This window comes from Furipterus horrens, unplaced genomic scaffold, assembly GCF_987537825.1.
Source record: "Furipterus horrens unplaced genomic scaffold, mFurHor1.1.pri manual_scaffold_15, whole genome shotgun sequence".
Classification (NCBI taxonomy): Eukaryota; Metazoa; Chordata; class Mammalia; order Chiroptera; family Furipteridae; genus Furipterus; species Furipterus horrens.
Window position 1 is genome coordinate 18602704 of NW_028327185.1, and position 14880 is coordinate 18617583.

The window sequence follows — 14880 nt, forward strand, 5'->3', positions numbered from 1 at the left end:
ATAAGCTTCTGGAAGTCCATGGATGGTAGCTTTGGCAGAAACGCTGTGGATACGGAAGGGAAATCTGTATTCAGCTGTATCAATTCTAGTAAGAACAAAGTGCATGCCTAACTTTATGGCTTGTGGGTCAGATGTCACCCCGGTTGTGAGGGGCGGCTCAGGCTGTATGGTGATGTGGCGGCTCATCGTTAAAGGTTTAGTCTTTACCAAGTCCCGGTAGTAAGCTAGAGCTCTTTCTCAACATGAGAGTGGTTATCCACAGGGGCTTTGCTCCAAAATCTTAAGGCCTGTGAGGTGACTCGCTACAGGGCCCTGACAAAGCCTCTCTCAGCATCTCTTCTGCCCCTGACACCTCAAGCACCACTGGTCTGCTGGGTCCCATGCGCCAAAGAGCTGAGCAGCCTGCACGGCAGCCTAGACTCGTTGCAGAGCCTCCTCTGCTTCTGGGCCCCACTCGGAACCAGCAGGGTTTCAGGTCACGTGGTAATGGGCTTGGGACTCACACCAATCTGAGGAATGTGCTGATACAAAAACCCAAAGAGGACCATTAGGTGTTGCACCTCCTCTTTTGGTTGTAGGAAAGGTCAAATACAACGACTAATCCTTGACCTTAGAAGGCCTGCCCCACACCACACAATGTCTAGAAGGTCTGCTGACATGGAAGACCCCTAGATTTTTGTCAGATTTATTTCACACCCTCTGACATGCAAATGGCTCATCAATCAACCTGGAGTAATTACTACTTCCCGCTGACTAGGTCCAGTCAGCATAATGTCACTAATGTGATGGGCCACTGTGAAGTCTTGTGGAAGGGAAGACAATAAGGTCTTGCTCGACTAGATTACGACCTAGGCTGGAGAGTTGATATACCCCTGATGGAGGACAGTGAAGGTGGATTGCTGGTCTTGCCAGGTGAAGGAAGGCTGCTTCTGGTGGTGTTTGCTAACAGGGATGGAGAGATACTGTTTGCCAGACCAATAGCTGCATATCAGGTACTAGGGGATGTGCTAGTTTGCTCAAGCAATGAAACTACACCTGCTGTTGCAGCTGCAATTGGAATTGCCATCTGGTCAAGTTTCTGATAACCCACCGTCATCTTCCAAGATCCACCTGTTTTCTGCACGGGCCATACAGGCAAGTCGAATGGGACGTGTTGGGGAATCTCCACCCTGCATCCTTCAAGTCCTTGAGGGTGGCACTAATCTCTTCGATTCCTCTTTGAATTCAGTATTGCTTTTGGTTAACTCTTTTCCTAGGTTAACTCTTTTCCTTGTCTTTCCCACCATAATAGTTCTCATTCCACAGGCCAGGGAACCGTGGTGGCGATCCTACCAGTGGCTGGCTGGGTATGTCTGTCCAACTGTGCCTTCTGGAATGGGGGAAATACCCACAGAATGGGTGTGGAGGCCCACTGTGAAATGGATCTGAGTTAAAACTCCAATGATCACCTGACCTCCATAAGACACTACTCTGACTGGTGGACCACAGAGATGTCTTATGTCTCTTGGAATTAGTGTCACTCAGTGCTAGTGCCCAGTAATTCCTGAAAAGTCTGAATATTTCCTTCCCTCCAATGCACAGTCACCCTGTAAAAGGCCATATGTCCCTCTGAAGAAAGATTAACAGTGTAAATTTTGGGCAGCGTCTTTCCTCGAGGAGACCAACATCTTCTTTATTCAAAGAGTTCTTGGTCTGTAAACTGACTGAAGACTGGGAATTGATTACACGATGGGTCTCTCTGTTTTGGTAATTCAAGTATGGCTTGTGTTCACTTGACCTAAGATGTTTCTGCCTACACAGATCAAGTAAGAATTTAGTATACTTCCTGTCCTTTTGACTTCTAGGAACACTGACTTGCTAATGCTGTAGGTCTCCAGGTCACTATTCTGACTGCTGCTTTGGCTCTGCTGTCCATGACAGTGCATTACAGAAACCATACCCACCTTCGCTTTGGCCATTCACTGCCACCACTTGGCTCCGTCACCCTGGGAACCAATCATCCCCATTGCTTTTAAGTATTCTAGTTCAGTGGTCACAATTCCCAATATAATTTCTGACCTACAGAGAAGAGTGATGAAGGACCGGAGGATGCTGGGTCACAAAGTTATTTCTCAGAGTCGTGATGAACGATGTGTGCCCTGGACCCTCCTGCAGTGGGTAAGAGGCCTTACACGACAAATTCACTCTAATACTCCCATCTCCCCAAGCCTCGGTGCTTCTTGTGCAGTACACCGCTGGAGTCTGGCACTTCCACTTCATTTAGTGTTGGTCACCTCTGCTCCATGTTTCAGTCTGTCAAGAGCACTTTCCAGTAGTGAATCCAGACTTCTGCTTAGTGGCCAATACCACTGAATTCAGCTGATCCAACTTTATATTCCTTCCACCATTTTACCACATCATTCACATCCATGCTCATACCGACTTCTAAGCACATGTGTGTGTTTTCACTCCAAGGGTCTCATCTTTTGAAGGACCCTGGTCCTCCTCTAGTTCCAGGGAGATTCTTTCACTCCTCCATCACAATAATCCCTCTAACCCACCTCCAGCCCCGCCCCCGGAACTTGGCTCGTTTTGTGCCAAGCCTCTGGCTCTCGATACTCTATGTTGTTAGTTTTATATGCATGTTTATCAGGTGCTGCATGCGGTTACTCCAGTAACCTCTTTGCATGAACCAAGGAGGAGGAGTAAAAGAGGTGGATAAGCAGCCTAGGAGCTGGGCATGGACCACCGCCTGCATCCCAGGACGGCCGCCTGAATCCCAGGATGGCCCCGCAACGTGAGAGGTGGCTCTGGGACCAGTCGGGCGCTGCCAGAAGGTACAGACAGTGGGTTCCTACTTCACTTTGGAAATGCGCCCACCCATCTCTCTCCCAGTGTTGTCTGCTCTCTCCCCAATTTCTCCCATCTGTCTATGCGAAAGCTTCTCCCCCCCTCCATATCTTCCATCCACCCTTTGGTCACTTCCCTAATCACACATCTGAGAGGCGCCTTGGTAGCCCCACCCGGAAGGCCTCCCAGTGTGTGCTTCCCTAAACACTAGTTCTCACCACGCCTTCCCTCCGGTACCCTGCAGAAATGGGCCAGAGTGGAAAGCAAACTTTCAGCGATCTGGAGAAGGCTGTGGGCCCGTCGGCTCCGCCCCTGCCGCGCCGCTCGCGTGCGTGTGTGTGTGTGTGTGTGTGTGTACGCGCGCCCCCGCGCGCGTGTATGAGTGAGCTAGGGGGCCGAGGCTGGAGAGGAAGCCGCCCGCCCAGTTGGGGAGCCGGAAGGAGCGCGCCCTGCCCCCACAGCCCCCTCCCCACTTCCCGTCCCGCTCGGCGCTCGCTCTGCCCAGCGCAGGCCTCGGGTGTGTGGAATCTCCCACTGCCGCACAGCTGGAGCAGCTAGCGAGGCGCATGCTAAGCGGGGGTCCCCAGGCCGCTCCGGCCGGTGGCGGCGGGAGCCATCGCGCAGGTAGGGGCACTGTCAGTGCGGTGCGGCGGGGCTGGAGGTACTGGCTGGGAGGGCACGCTCCGCCCCTGGAAACCGTGTAGGTCTGGGCTGCGCCGCTATTAACGACTGGGGTTCAGTGCACCCTCTGGGAGCGACGAAACTGAGGCAGGACGGTGGGCGCGCCGCGTTCGGAGAGGAGTCCGGTCTGGCGCGGCCAGCCCACGCCTAGCCGGGCGGGTCCCACCCCGAGGACCATGCTGAGACGCAGGCGAGCGGCAGTTTTCGAAACTGCCGACGTCCGACCCACCCCCGTGGCTGTTCCGGCGGCCGAGGAGGGCGGCAGGGGCGTCCCGGGTTTTGGGTCAGTCCCGAGCCTCCCGTCTCCGTGCGCCATCCCCTGCCATCCCGGGGACAGGGAACGCACGCCTCGCTTTGGTCCTGTCACGGATCTGGAGAAGTTTGGGGTGGGATGAGGAAGGCGGTGCTGGCACCTCCGCACGGGCTGCTCTGCAAACAGTTTTGGGTCACACTTCCGACTTGGCAATGGTGACACCCACCGCCGGGCGCATGAGAGACAGAGCCCGTGTCGCGCTCTCCACCCTCCGTGTTGACACTGAGGCCATTAGAAGTGGCGGTTACTTTTCAAGAACGACAGAACATCTCCTACTATCTATCTCACTCTTAAAATACATCCACGAGAATTTGAGACTTGTGGCAGAGAATGCGATTTGGAGGGAGGGAGCGCGGGAGCGCTGGGGCGCTGCGTGGTGCCCTTGCCCGGTAACTTTAGACACATCCCTTGACATCCGCGAGCATCGGTTCCCTTAGATGCACAAGAGGACACGGATAACCTGGCCTCCCTGTCTCACTGTGTGTGTGGAAGCACTTTGCAGAATGAGTGATCAGGTGTACAAATGCCATAGTACCAGGCTCCCAAGACTGGGGTTTGGGGACAGTCTGCTTGCATCTCAGTCCTGGACTTCCTTGTGCCTGGGTTTTGGGGACAACGGCAGTTCCTCCCTCATAGGGTGCTTGTGGGGTTTAAATGTGTCCGTGGATGTCAAGCACCGAGCCCAGTGCCTGAGACAGTGAGCTCTGAATAACGTGAGTTGCTATTTTTACCAAGCAAAACCTGAACAATTTGGAGTAAGGTGGAAATACCAGCTTGATTTGATTAAGGTGTGACTGGCGGAGTATTTTAAAAGAAATTTCATTTTATCACGTTAAGGCATGGCACAGGAAGCCTTTTGAGGTTCCATTGAGAATCTATGTCACTGAGGAAAAGAGGCTTTCTGAGCTCTGTGACCTTGAGCCTCAGTTTCCTCACCAATTTACAAAGAAACATAATAGGAAAATAGGACTCTAATTACGGCTTTCTGGTGCGGTTGGCGCTGCCTGAGGGTCTAATGAGGTAAAAGACGGGGAAGTCCCGCGAAGAGGGTAAGACATCATGCTACCTGGACGGAATATGTATTTCTTTTTCTTGTGAGTTTGTTTTTATTGGAACGTAGGGGACGGGTCGCTGGGTGGTTCTGCCCCACCAAGGGACTGTCCAGTCTCTTCCTGGGAGAGCTTTCGGAGCTTTTGGAGCTTTCTTTTTCTGTTTCTTGGAGCGGCTGGTCTTGCTGCCGGCAGCCTCTTCAGGCCCCCTGCTGAGCAGCCACTCCTGGGAAGAGAATTTCCTCGGTTTCTTGGGGTCACTCCTGTTTCCTGCCTCTTCAGGGTCACTAATTGGTTCTTTAGGGAAAGATTTCTTCCTCTTGGGAAGACTTCCACTTCCATGGTCTCCTCAAGATCACTACTAACCAGCTCCTCCTTGGAAGCTGATTTCTTTTTCTTGGGATAGGACAGAGACAGGTGGATCTTCCGTTCATTCTGTTCTCCTGAGGGGCCTCCTAGAGCTTTGGCTTTTTCTTCTTTCTGGTTGTTCACTTGCCTCCTCACTCTTCCAGCATGTGATGCTGTTCCCTGAAGATGTGAGGGCAGGTGCAGCTGGCCGTTCCTTTCCTTCTTCAAGCATGTCTTCTGTTGCTCCGGCTTCCGAGTAATCTCTGCAGCCGCTTTCTCTGCCTGAAACACGGCCACTGTCATGACCTCCAGATTCTTTTGTGGGATCTCTCCGGGCTCCTGGCAGGAGAGCCGCTCCTCCACTTGTCCTTGAAGCTTCTCCCCAAAGACCCTCGTAGAGAGAGAAGCACTCAATTTTTGAGGCAGTGCTGCATTTTTTTGACAGGTGTCAGGGATGCGGCCTTTGTTCTTGGCAGCTGGTTGGCCAGTGAAGGTGGAGGGGAAAGTGAGTCCATATTTTGGGGTGTTAGCCCTTGTCTTCTGGGTTCTGGAAACTTGATCTGTTTGCTGGGCCCTGGGAATCCCTAGGACACCAGAACTAGCTGCTGGAGGGAATATTCACATTGCTAATTGTTTTTAGCTTTCACTCTGTTGGGAATTCCTTTGACGACATTCTCCCCAAACCTTTGTGAGGTAGAGCTTTCTAATCTTCATTTTCCCTGTGCAAAGCTGAGATTGGCTTTACCTTTCCCAGGTGCAAGGGTAGAGCCAGGGTCAGAACCCTGGTGTGGGTGCCTCTCATAGGTGCAGTTCTCAACCCCCAGCCAAGCGGAAGTATATGGCGACTAGCCCAGTAGATGTTAGATGCTACAGTAGGTAACAATGTATCCTGCGTATTTCTATTATAGGGGCTAAAATAAGAGTGAATTGTTAGCTCTGGCAAAAAGAGACTTGGAGATAATCTGATCTTCTTTCATCACTATTTTAAAATCCCAATTTAAACATTTTTCCTGCAGAAATAAAGAGTGGAAATTTGCAGAGAAAAAAGGTATTAAAACTTGAAAGAAGGTATTGCAAGAACTCATTGCAAATCTCAGATAATGTGAAATCTAAATGACAATAATTTTTCTTAACACTTAAGTTTTCCAGAATCCTTGGATGGCACAAGAGGTGTAAACTGGGATTGAAGCTTTTGGTGTCATTGGTACCTTTCAGGGCTGGGCCCCAGGGCATTTTGCAGGGGTTTCCCTGCTTACCTGAGCTGCCCCCAGAGGAAAATGGACCTTCGGAGGAAGTCAGTGCACCTGCAGCAGAGGGAATGCCAGGTGTCTGTGCTGCAGAAACAATTCCTCATTCGTGTGTTCCCTAAATGAAGTTTCTCTTATTTTTTTTCTTTTTCCAAAAGCAATGTGTGCTCATTACAGGAAGCACAGAAAACTAGAGACAAGAAAAAGAACATTAAAAACTGCTGTAATCCTCCCAAGGCAGACAAATAACTTGGTTTATCTGTTCTTGCAGTCAGTGCCTGTGCTGAGTTCATCAACTAATACTCATTTCAAAAATGGGATGCAAACTATTGTTTTTGTTAAATGACAAAAATAATGCTTGTCCATTGCTCAAACATCAAGACACTGATTTAGAGAAAAAGAAGCAAAAATTCTAATGTTCCTTAAAACTTTTCCTTTTTAAAACAAATCTTAAACTTTTAATCGGAGGAGGATTAGAGGTTCAGTTGTTGATGTTTGAATTTTATTGTGGTTTTGGTGAAAGAAAGACCTTCAGAGCAAAGAGAGGGTACAAGGGTGATCTTTAAATAATAGACCTAAAGGTCAACACAGAACAACGTTTCTGAGTATAAAAATAGGTAACATTTTAGATTAGGGTCATTGGAATAGACCGAGAAACATTCATTTTGATAATGATTATTTGTAATTCAGTTTATATGCTGGGTGCTCATGCAAACTAAGGAAGAGAACACTGCTTCCAGACATGGCCTTGGTGGCCACCCTGAGAGTGGGGACTGTCCCCTCTGGCAGAGCCTGAGCCACCAGGCCAGCCATTGTTCAGCCAGCCCCAAGTAGTGATGCAACACTTTTTTAGCCTTTGGGAGTCCCCTGTGGTTTGTTCCTGACTTAAATGACTTGGTGGTAAAAGTTCCTTCGGGAATGTCTTTTGTGAAACCCTCATGCTGTGTTTTAAACACCTGCCACAGTTACTTGGACCACCCTGAATCCATTGTCTCTTTTGAAATCAGAGTTTACCAGCTGCTTTTGTGAGCTCAGACTTTGCAATCAGCTTTTATTTTTTCACACCAAGTGGAAGCAGGAAGGGAGGACTGTGTGTGACCATTGTGTGAATTACTGACGTTTGGCTTTGGGAAGCAGTCAGGAGCCCACATGGGGTGTCCCGCTGCTGACATGACCGCCAGTCTTGTATCTGCTTCCTTTACTCCGCCCTCCTTTCTTGTGGCTGCCTGTGACCCGTCACAGCTCAGAAATAGATGGTGGAGGTAGTGGGGCTTCCTCTCATCTTTTTGGTTGCTGGTCTTGTGTTATAAACAGAATCACAGGATTTATTGCTGGATGAGGCTTCAATAGAGCAATTGGTTAATCTGGCAGCTGAGGCATCAAGTGCACCTGCCAAGGGCAACTGCTGAGGACTGTATGCAGGTGTCACAGTGCTGTACCTTATTGCTCTTCAGAGGTGTTGCGTTTTTTGCAAACTAGCAAAACAAGTACAACTCGCTTTATTGCGGTGGTCTGGAGGTAACCTGCAATGCCTCCTAGGTCTGGGTGTGTTTGGTTAACATAATGGTAGGCGTAGGTGCAGGAGATCTGTCTCAAATGAAGTAATTGAAATAAATAGCCCAAGATTATCTTTCCCATGTCAACTTCAGGTTAGTTTTCCTGCCACGTTGCCTTGTGTCCATCCTGAATATATGGGGGCAAACATGTTCAACCCCAGCATTCGCCTGTCAAGGCAGCGCTATTCTTCTTTATCTGCAGGTGGGTGTGAACTCTCGAAGAGATGCAATGAAGACAGTAAACTTGAGGCGCTGGTCGGCAATCTATGAGGGCAAATCACATCCTCAGCAGCAAATGACAGTAGAGATCATGGAATCTGGCCTGCTGATTCTACAGGTGTGAAAGTGAGGGCTAGAGCATCAGAGCATCCGGAACTGCATCCTCTTCTCTGACTTGCACCTGCTTCATTCCATAGTTCTGTGTAATTCATCCTGCTTAAGAAACATTAAGTGAATTGAACGTAATATTCTTTGAGCCATTATGGCTCTTAAACACTTAAAAATTCAAGCAGTTGCTTTTGTCATATGGCCAACTGATCTTTGAGAACCCATTTGTTCCGTTAGTAACTGCTCATTCATTCGATATTGATAGAGTGCCTTCTTGGCCCAGAATTAGAATTAGAGCCACACACTGGTAGTTACCAATTTTTGACTTAACTTAGAGAAAGATTGGCTAAAAATAAAAGTTGTCCATCAGCCAAATAGGCCTCCTTGAAAAGCAGTGAGCTTTTAGCCACAGGAAGCCTTTAAGGTATTGTTGGGTGATTCTGTGGTGAACGTAGAGGTGGAGTCTGCGTGTGGGCTGCATTGGACCGTGTGTGGGAACCCTTCCAGGTCTAGGATCCTGTGATGTTTGTCCTGGTGGATTGTGATTGTTCAGGATTTGAGCTCCTGTGTAAATTCCCTGTTCCCTGCTCATTGGGGTTTACTGTTATGGCTCCTCCCCCAACCCAGGTGGTTCTATTTCAGGAGGTCTAGACGACACCCTGCAGTCAGCTGCCGGAACGCAGTAGGTACTTTAACTCCCCAGGGATACACACACCTGGGATTGATATTAATATTAACATGATCATGTTCACCCAGGCAAACAAATCAACCAGAAACAGAAACGTGCATTTGACGGGTGACTCTGCATGGGGACTAATCGCTTTCACAGGTTGAAAGGTGAAATTTCAAGGTTGGTGAGTGAAATGTGTTCTGAATGTGAAACCTGAGTTTAAATTTAGTTTTCAGACATGCACATTGATCTAACTTTCCTTTTCATACCTGTTGTCTCTTAATTTGTGAGTGGGTTGATAAGATGATTTGGCATAATTATTAGGTGTTATTTTTGACCTAGGAGAATATGTATTTTGCATTTATAAATGAAAGCATACCTCATCTGATTCAAATAATGATCAGAAAAGAGGCTATTTTAGGGTGGTCAAATGAGAAAAAAGTAAACATAGAGATAATTTGGGGGTTTCTATTTTCTAATACACTGGAAATTTTAGAGTTATGACAGCTGCTTTGTGATTACAAATCCTCTGATGAAAACAAATGTGTATTTTAGTATGATTTTAAAAATTGAGCTGTAATTGACAATGCCATTATGTTAGTTTCAGGTGTTTACCATAATGATTCATATTTGAATATATTGTGAAATAATCACCGCAGGTCTAGTTAACATCTGTCACCTTACATAGTTACAAGAAGTTTTCTTTCCTTCGGATGAGAACTTTTAACATCTACTCTGCGATCTCACCTATAACTGGAACCTAATGAGCAAAAACAAACACACGAGCAAACTAGAACCAGTGACGTGGAAATAAGAAGCAGACTGACAGCGACCAGAAGGGAGCGGGGAGGAGGATAAGGGGGGCAAGAAGGGGAAGGGTCTAATCAAGGAATAAGCATTCTGTAAAGGACCCACGACGGACATGGACCACGGGGTGGGGACTGACTGTGGGAGTGGAAGGTGCGCGGGGCTGGGGAGAGCATGGGGGAAGGGTCGGGACAGCTGTAATTGAACAACAACAGCAACAACAAAAGGATCTACTCTCTGAGCAACTCAGTGCATTCTTCCCCTTTCCCTAGTGCTTCTCCCTGTAGCCATGCGCCTGCCGGGGTGGTGAGGTGTGAGAGGGCTCTCCTTGGGCAGATGATAATCTGCATTCAGTTCTAACAGTAGATTGGGGGCCTTAAGTTACCTTGACTCTCACTCCTCCTTTTGCTTCTCTTCGGTTATAGAATTCTCTTCTGGAGATGCTAAATGTATCCATTTAATCATCCCATTCTATTTATTCCTTTGTTCAAGAACAGTATGTAGCACCTACTGTATACATGGCACGGTGGTGCGCACTGCAGGGTGCTTAAAGATGCACTAGGTTGTCCTCAAGGACCATGCAGCTTAAAGGGAAGGTCTAACGAAGGCTGGTGTCCTTAGAGCTTACCAGCTACTCCTAGGGTGCTTCCTCAGAAGGTATTTCAGGCTTTCCCGTGTCACCCCAGTCCTGACACTTGATTGTGTCAGTGTTTCTCTGCTCAGTAACTCCACAGTCAGGCCTGCACGCTGGCTGCCAGGGTACTGTTCCCAAAGCTCAGATCTGATTTGGTCGTTAGCCTCTGTCAAGGGCTCGCTGTCCTGCAAGCAAATTCTTAGCATTCCATTCCAGGACTTCCATAACCGGCCCCCCTGATCCCTAAAATGCACACTCTGGCTTTTTTATCGCACACGTTGTTCTGGCCACCAAGACGAGGTGGAATCTACCTTCTTTGTCCCTTCTCTGCACATTAGAATGTCACCCTTCATTTATGATCTGTCCAGGAAGACTTCCCAGTGTCCCTTGGCCCTCTGCAATCCTCTGTTCTTCCCCCTTCTCCTGTTGGAGTTTGTTATGTATATAACACATTTTTCCTCCTGTCAGAACTCCTTCAGCTCAGGGGAGCGGTCTCCTGACCCCTCATCTGTGTCGTAGGCTCGTGATTTACTCTACTGTCACCAAATCAAGCTAAACTCTTTATTATAGTTCAGGTTGAGTAATCCAGTGGGTGGGTTAACCACATCTGTTATTTTTATGTCTTTTGAAACCAATCAAAGTTCTAGAAGTTCATTTCAGTTAAAATGTTCATTGAGGTGCTCAAACTACATTGCTAGAAACTGTGGCAGTTCTTAAACATTAAAATATAATGTAGACTGTTATCCACACCCTCTAGAAGCCTGTAGTTCAGTGGAGAAAAGAGAATTAATTCTTATGATGTTTTGGGATGTTGACACTGGGATACACCAAAATAATTTCAAAGTAACTAGCCCCTAGCAGATGCTCAGTGATTATTTTTATAGGGCGAATGGGTGAATAGGTGGAAGAAGAAAGAAGGAATTCTATAATTTTTCATTTATCTATAGCAGTGTTTGCTCCTGGGTATAATAATTTTGAAGATAATTTACTCAACTATTGCTTCCCATGCTTATACGTAAAATGTGCTGCTCTTCATCTAGGAAGAGAGATTCTAGTTCTCCATCTGTAGAAACTTGGGTTAATTTCCTGGCTCTGTGGTGTATTTGCTTAACTTGTCCAGCATTCTCTTCTCAGGCAGTTCTGTAGCACAGGACACCCGTTTCCCGGGGGGGGGGGGGGAGGCCCACAGCTGTCCGGGGCTGAACAACACCCGTGACCTCCTTCTCTGCCCAGCCAGCTAGCTCATTGGCCTTGGGGGTTGTAGGATGAGCTCTGAACAGTTTCGCAACCATGCAGCTTTTTGGGGCTTTCTTTACTTGACTTAAATAGTAATTTGAATGAAAAAAAATTGACAGATTCTATCATTTTACTCCAACTGTCGTATTTTCTTGACTTTATGATTTGGGATGGTCTAAGAACGTTCATTCAAATATTTATTGCATATAAATGCATTTGAAACTTTAAAAAAAAAGCACAAGGTGATATATAAGAGAAGGTCTTCTGTTTTTCCTGTTTGCTGGGGCAGAATAGGGCTCAGTGGAAATAAAATGAGATGTCCCAAGGAGTTACTTAGGCTGATCTTGGGATACGTTTATATTGACGTTGCTTTTAAATTTTTACTCTGCTTTTTAAGGAGCAAAAGGATCCTTTTTAAGGAGCAAAAAGATCCTTTTTTAAAAAGAAAAACAATATCCAGCCCTGACCAGTGTGGCTCAGTTGGTTGGGCGTCCTGTAAACTGAAAGGTAGCTGGTTTGATTCTTGGTCAGGGCACGTGCCTGGGTTTCGAGTTTAGCCCCCCATTGGGACATGTACGAGGGGCAACCAATCTACGTTTCTCTTTTGTATTGATGTTTATCTCCCTTTCTTTCTCCCTCCCTTCCCCCCTCTCTAAAAAGTAAATAAATAAATATTTAAGAAAAACAATATCCTATCGAAATTAGGAGGCTGCCTTTCCCAGTAAAATGAATAATTATTAATCATTACTGAGCCAGGGAAGGAGTGAGTCAACCTGAAATTTAGTGGAGAGAAACACACACTTTTGGATATGCCTTTGCATTAGTCTGGGTTGAATTTCTCAAGGGCAAGCCTTGTCTTGTTTATCTTCTTATGATTTGTGTTAGACCTGTAGAAGGAATAAAGACTTACTGAATTGCATTGGTTTTGAATAACATGTAATATAGCCACATCGCGTGCAGGGGAATGACTGCCCAACACTGGTGGCTCCTGAAAAGCTATGTGGAGAAGGGAGGATGGGGCACTTGTCTTAAAATTGGTTTCGCATACAAGCATGCTATTTACATGGACTGCCTATTCAAGGCCAACCTAAGTAGCAGAAATTTATAAAGGAATGGCCATTCACCCATTTCATAAGAGAAAAATGTCAGCTGTCCATATTGAAGCACGTGGTCATGATTTTAATTTAGAGTGGCTTCAGAGGAAACTGAAGCCAGCAGCTTGCTCATCCTGTCACCCATGATGTCATCTCTTAGCATGATGTGAGTGAGTGCCTGCAGCACCAGACAGGTGTTTCTGATGGGAGCACAGATACATTACCAAAGCAAATTTCATTTAAGTTGTGATCAAAATACTTCACTTTATCTGCCACTGTTGTGGATAAGTGATGGTTAGTCATGACTGGCCGAGTGGCTGGGTGGATAGGACACTGGACTGGGGGTCAGAATGCTGGGAAAGTCCTTTAACCTCTGTGGATCTCCATGTCCTTCCTTATGGGAACAAGGATGCTCATATCAGCCCTCAGTGTAGAATTGTAGTATATTGTCTGATATAATCATTTATCTAAGAGCTCACCACAATCTATACTGTTTATATGCAAAGACTTGCTTTTATTATAAACTTGCTGATATTGTCTCTAACATCAGTTCTGCCTACAATCTCCGTTTGCTGGATAGCTTGTCCCTCACACACTAATCCGGTCCCCAAATCCCTTATCTGAATCAGCCTAGGGTCTCTGCAGCCAGATAGATGCTGGATCCTGTAACTAAGTAAAGGCTCAGTTGTCTGCATCCATGTCCATGAGGCTTTGCCACCGAATGAGTTCCGTCAGGTTGGGCGATGAGGGAGGGCTTGGGTTTGGGCCTCATATGGGATGTGTCACAAACTTGGACTTAATCGACGTGTTGAAGCTGGTTTGCTTTTTTCCCTTCTCCTTCCCCTTGTTTCTTCCTCCTCCATTTCCAAGTCGTAGCCTCATTACTGTCGTATCATCCGTGCTGTTTCTGAGCTAGGTTGTTGTCACCAAGCCCAGCATGGCACGAGGGTTGACCAGAAGGACGCAGATGGTTTCCCAGGGAAGATGGGACAAGACCTTGTGGAGGGTGTCCTGTTCAGTCCCGCTTCAGCGTGTTTCTGGAGCGGGAGTGCAGCCTGGCTCCCTGACAAGGCAGCCTTGGCATCTCTCTGCTTTGGGGTCTGGGGCCTCCCGGACTCAGCTTCCCAGGGTGTGCGCACCAGGCTTCCCTGGTTTGTGATCGTTGATCTGACAAGTGCTTTGCTGTGCCTTTTGGGAGGGTTTTGATTCTTCTCTTGGATTAATCCTTTGATGCTGCATTTTGCAGCCTGGAATCAGGTGATACCCTCTGCTGCACTGTTCCTGGGCTCTAGAGCCACTGCTGGTCTTGGAGGGAGCGTGCTGCCATTGATAGGCCTGCTGGGGAAAGGGCCTGAACTGGCAAGGTGCTGTCTGAAATGCCCGCCACAGACCGTCAAGGTGAGCGATTGCTTTCGCACAGGTGGTGCTGTCTTGGTCTCTGAGTGTCCTGGTGCTCTCTGTGCTGAGAAGACCTGATGTGGGTGATCGGCACCACATGGATCATGGAGCGTGAAGGTTGCATACCAGAGCATACGTGGGTTGGCGGGGAAGGGAATTCTGGTTCTAGACCCAGTTAATCTTTGCCTTTTCAAGGTGTTGTTTAAGCTTGGTTTTGTCTTCCTAAAACTTCCATGTGTGTGAAAGGTAAACTCCGAGGTCTTCTCCATTACGACGTGGTTTCGATTTGGTGTCTCGGACACTGAAGAGTTTGCCTCTCCCGCTGCAGAGAATCCAGCGCTCTTCCTGGTGACACTTCACACCCGAAGGGGGCGCTCCAACCTCAGGAGGAGCTCTACGGCCAGCCTGCCTTCGCCGCTCAGCTCCGAGATTGGCCCACTCCCTTGGCTTCTCAGGAGTTTTGGCTCCAGCGAGAAAATAATCACCGTTCACAGTGACTCAATGAACCACTCTAAAAATGAACCAGTCCGAGTACACAGTGGGACAGAGGGGACCCGGCTGCTCCCTTCCCCCCTGAGCCCATGGCTCCCTGGAAGTTTCTGGAGCTGTCGCTGAGCTGTTTCCACGGATGGAGAGCTGTGAGGCTGCGGACTTGGCAGGCCAGCTGGGTAATCCTTTGGGTGTTCTTTCG

At 47.7% G+C, this 14880-nt stretch overlaps 1 protein-coding gene across 2 annotated transcripts in view; it reads left to right on the top strand.

The window, feature by feature from the left end:
- Positions 1-3243: 3243 nt before the first annotated feature.
- DISC1 (DISC1 scaffold protein) overlaps positions 3244-14880 on the top strand; it is a 247429-nt gene continuing 235792 nt past the window's right edge. For both annotated transcript variants that reach the window (XM_090263358.1, XM_090263359.1), the window contains exon 1: positions 3244-3453. In XM_090263358.1, the coding sequence (XP_090119484.1) occupies positions 3396-3453 (58 nt within the window). In that variant the 5' untranslated portion in view covers positions 3244-3395. The remainder of the gene's footprint in view (positions 3454-14880) is intronic.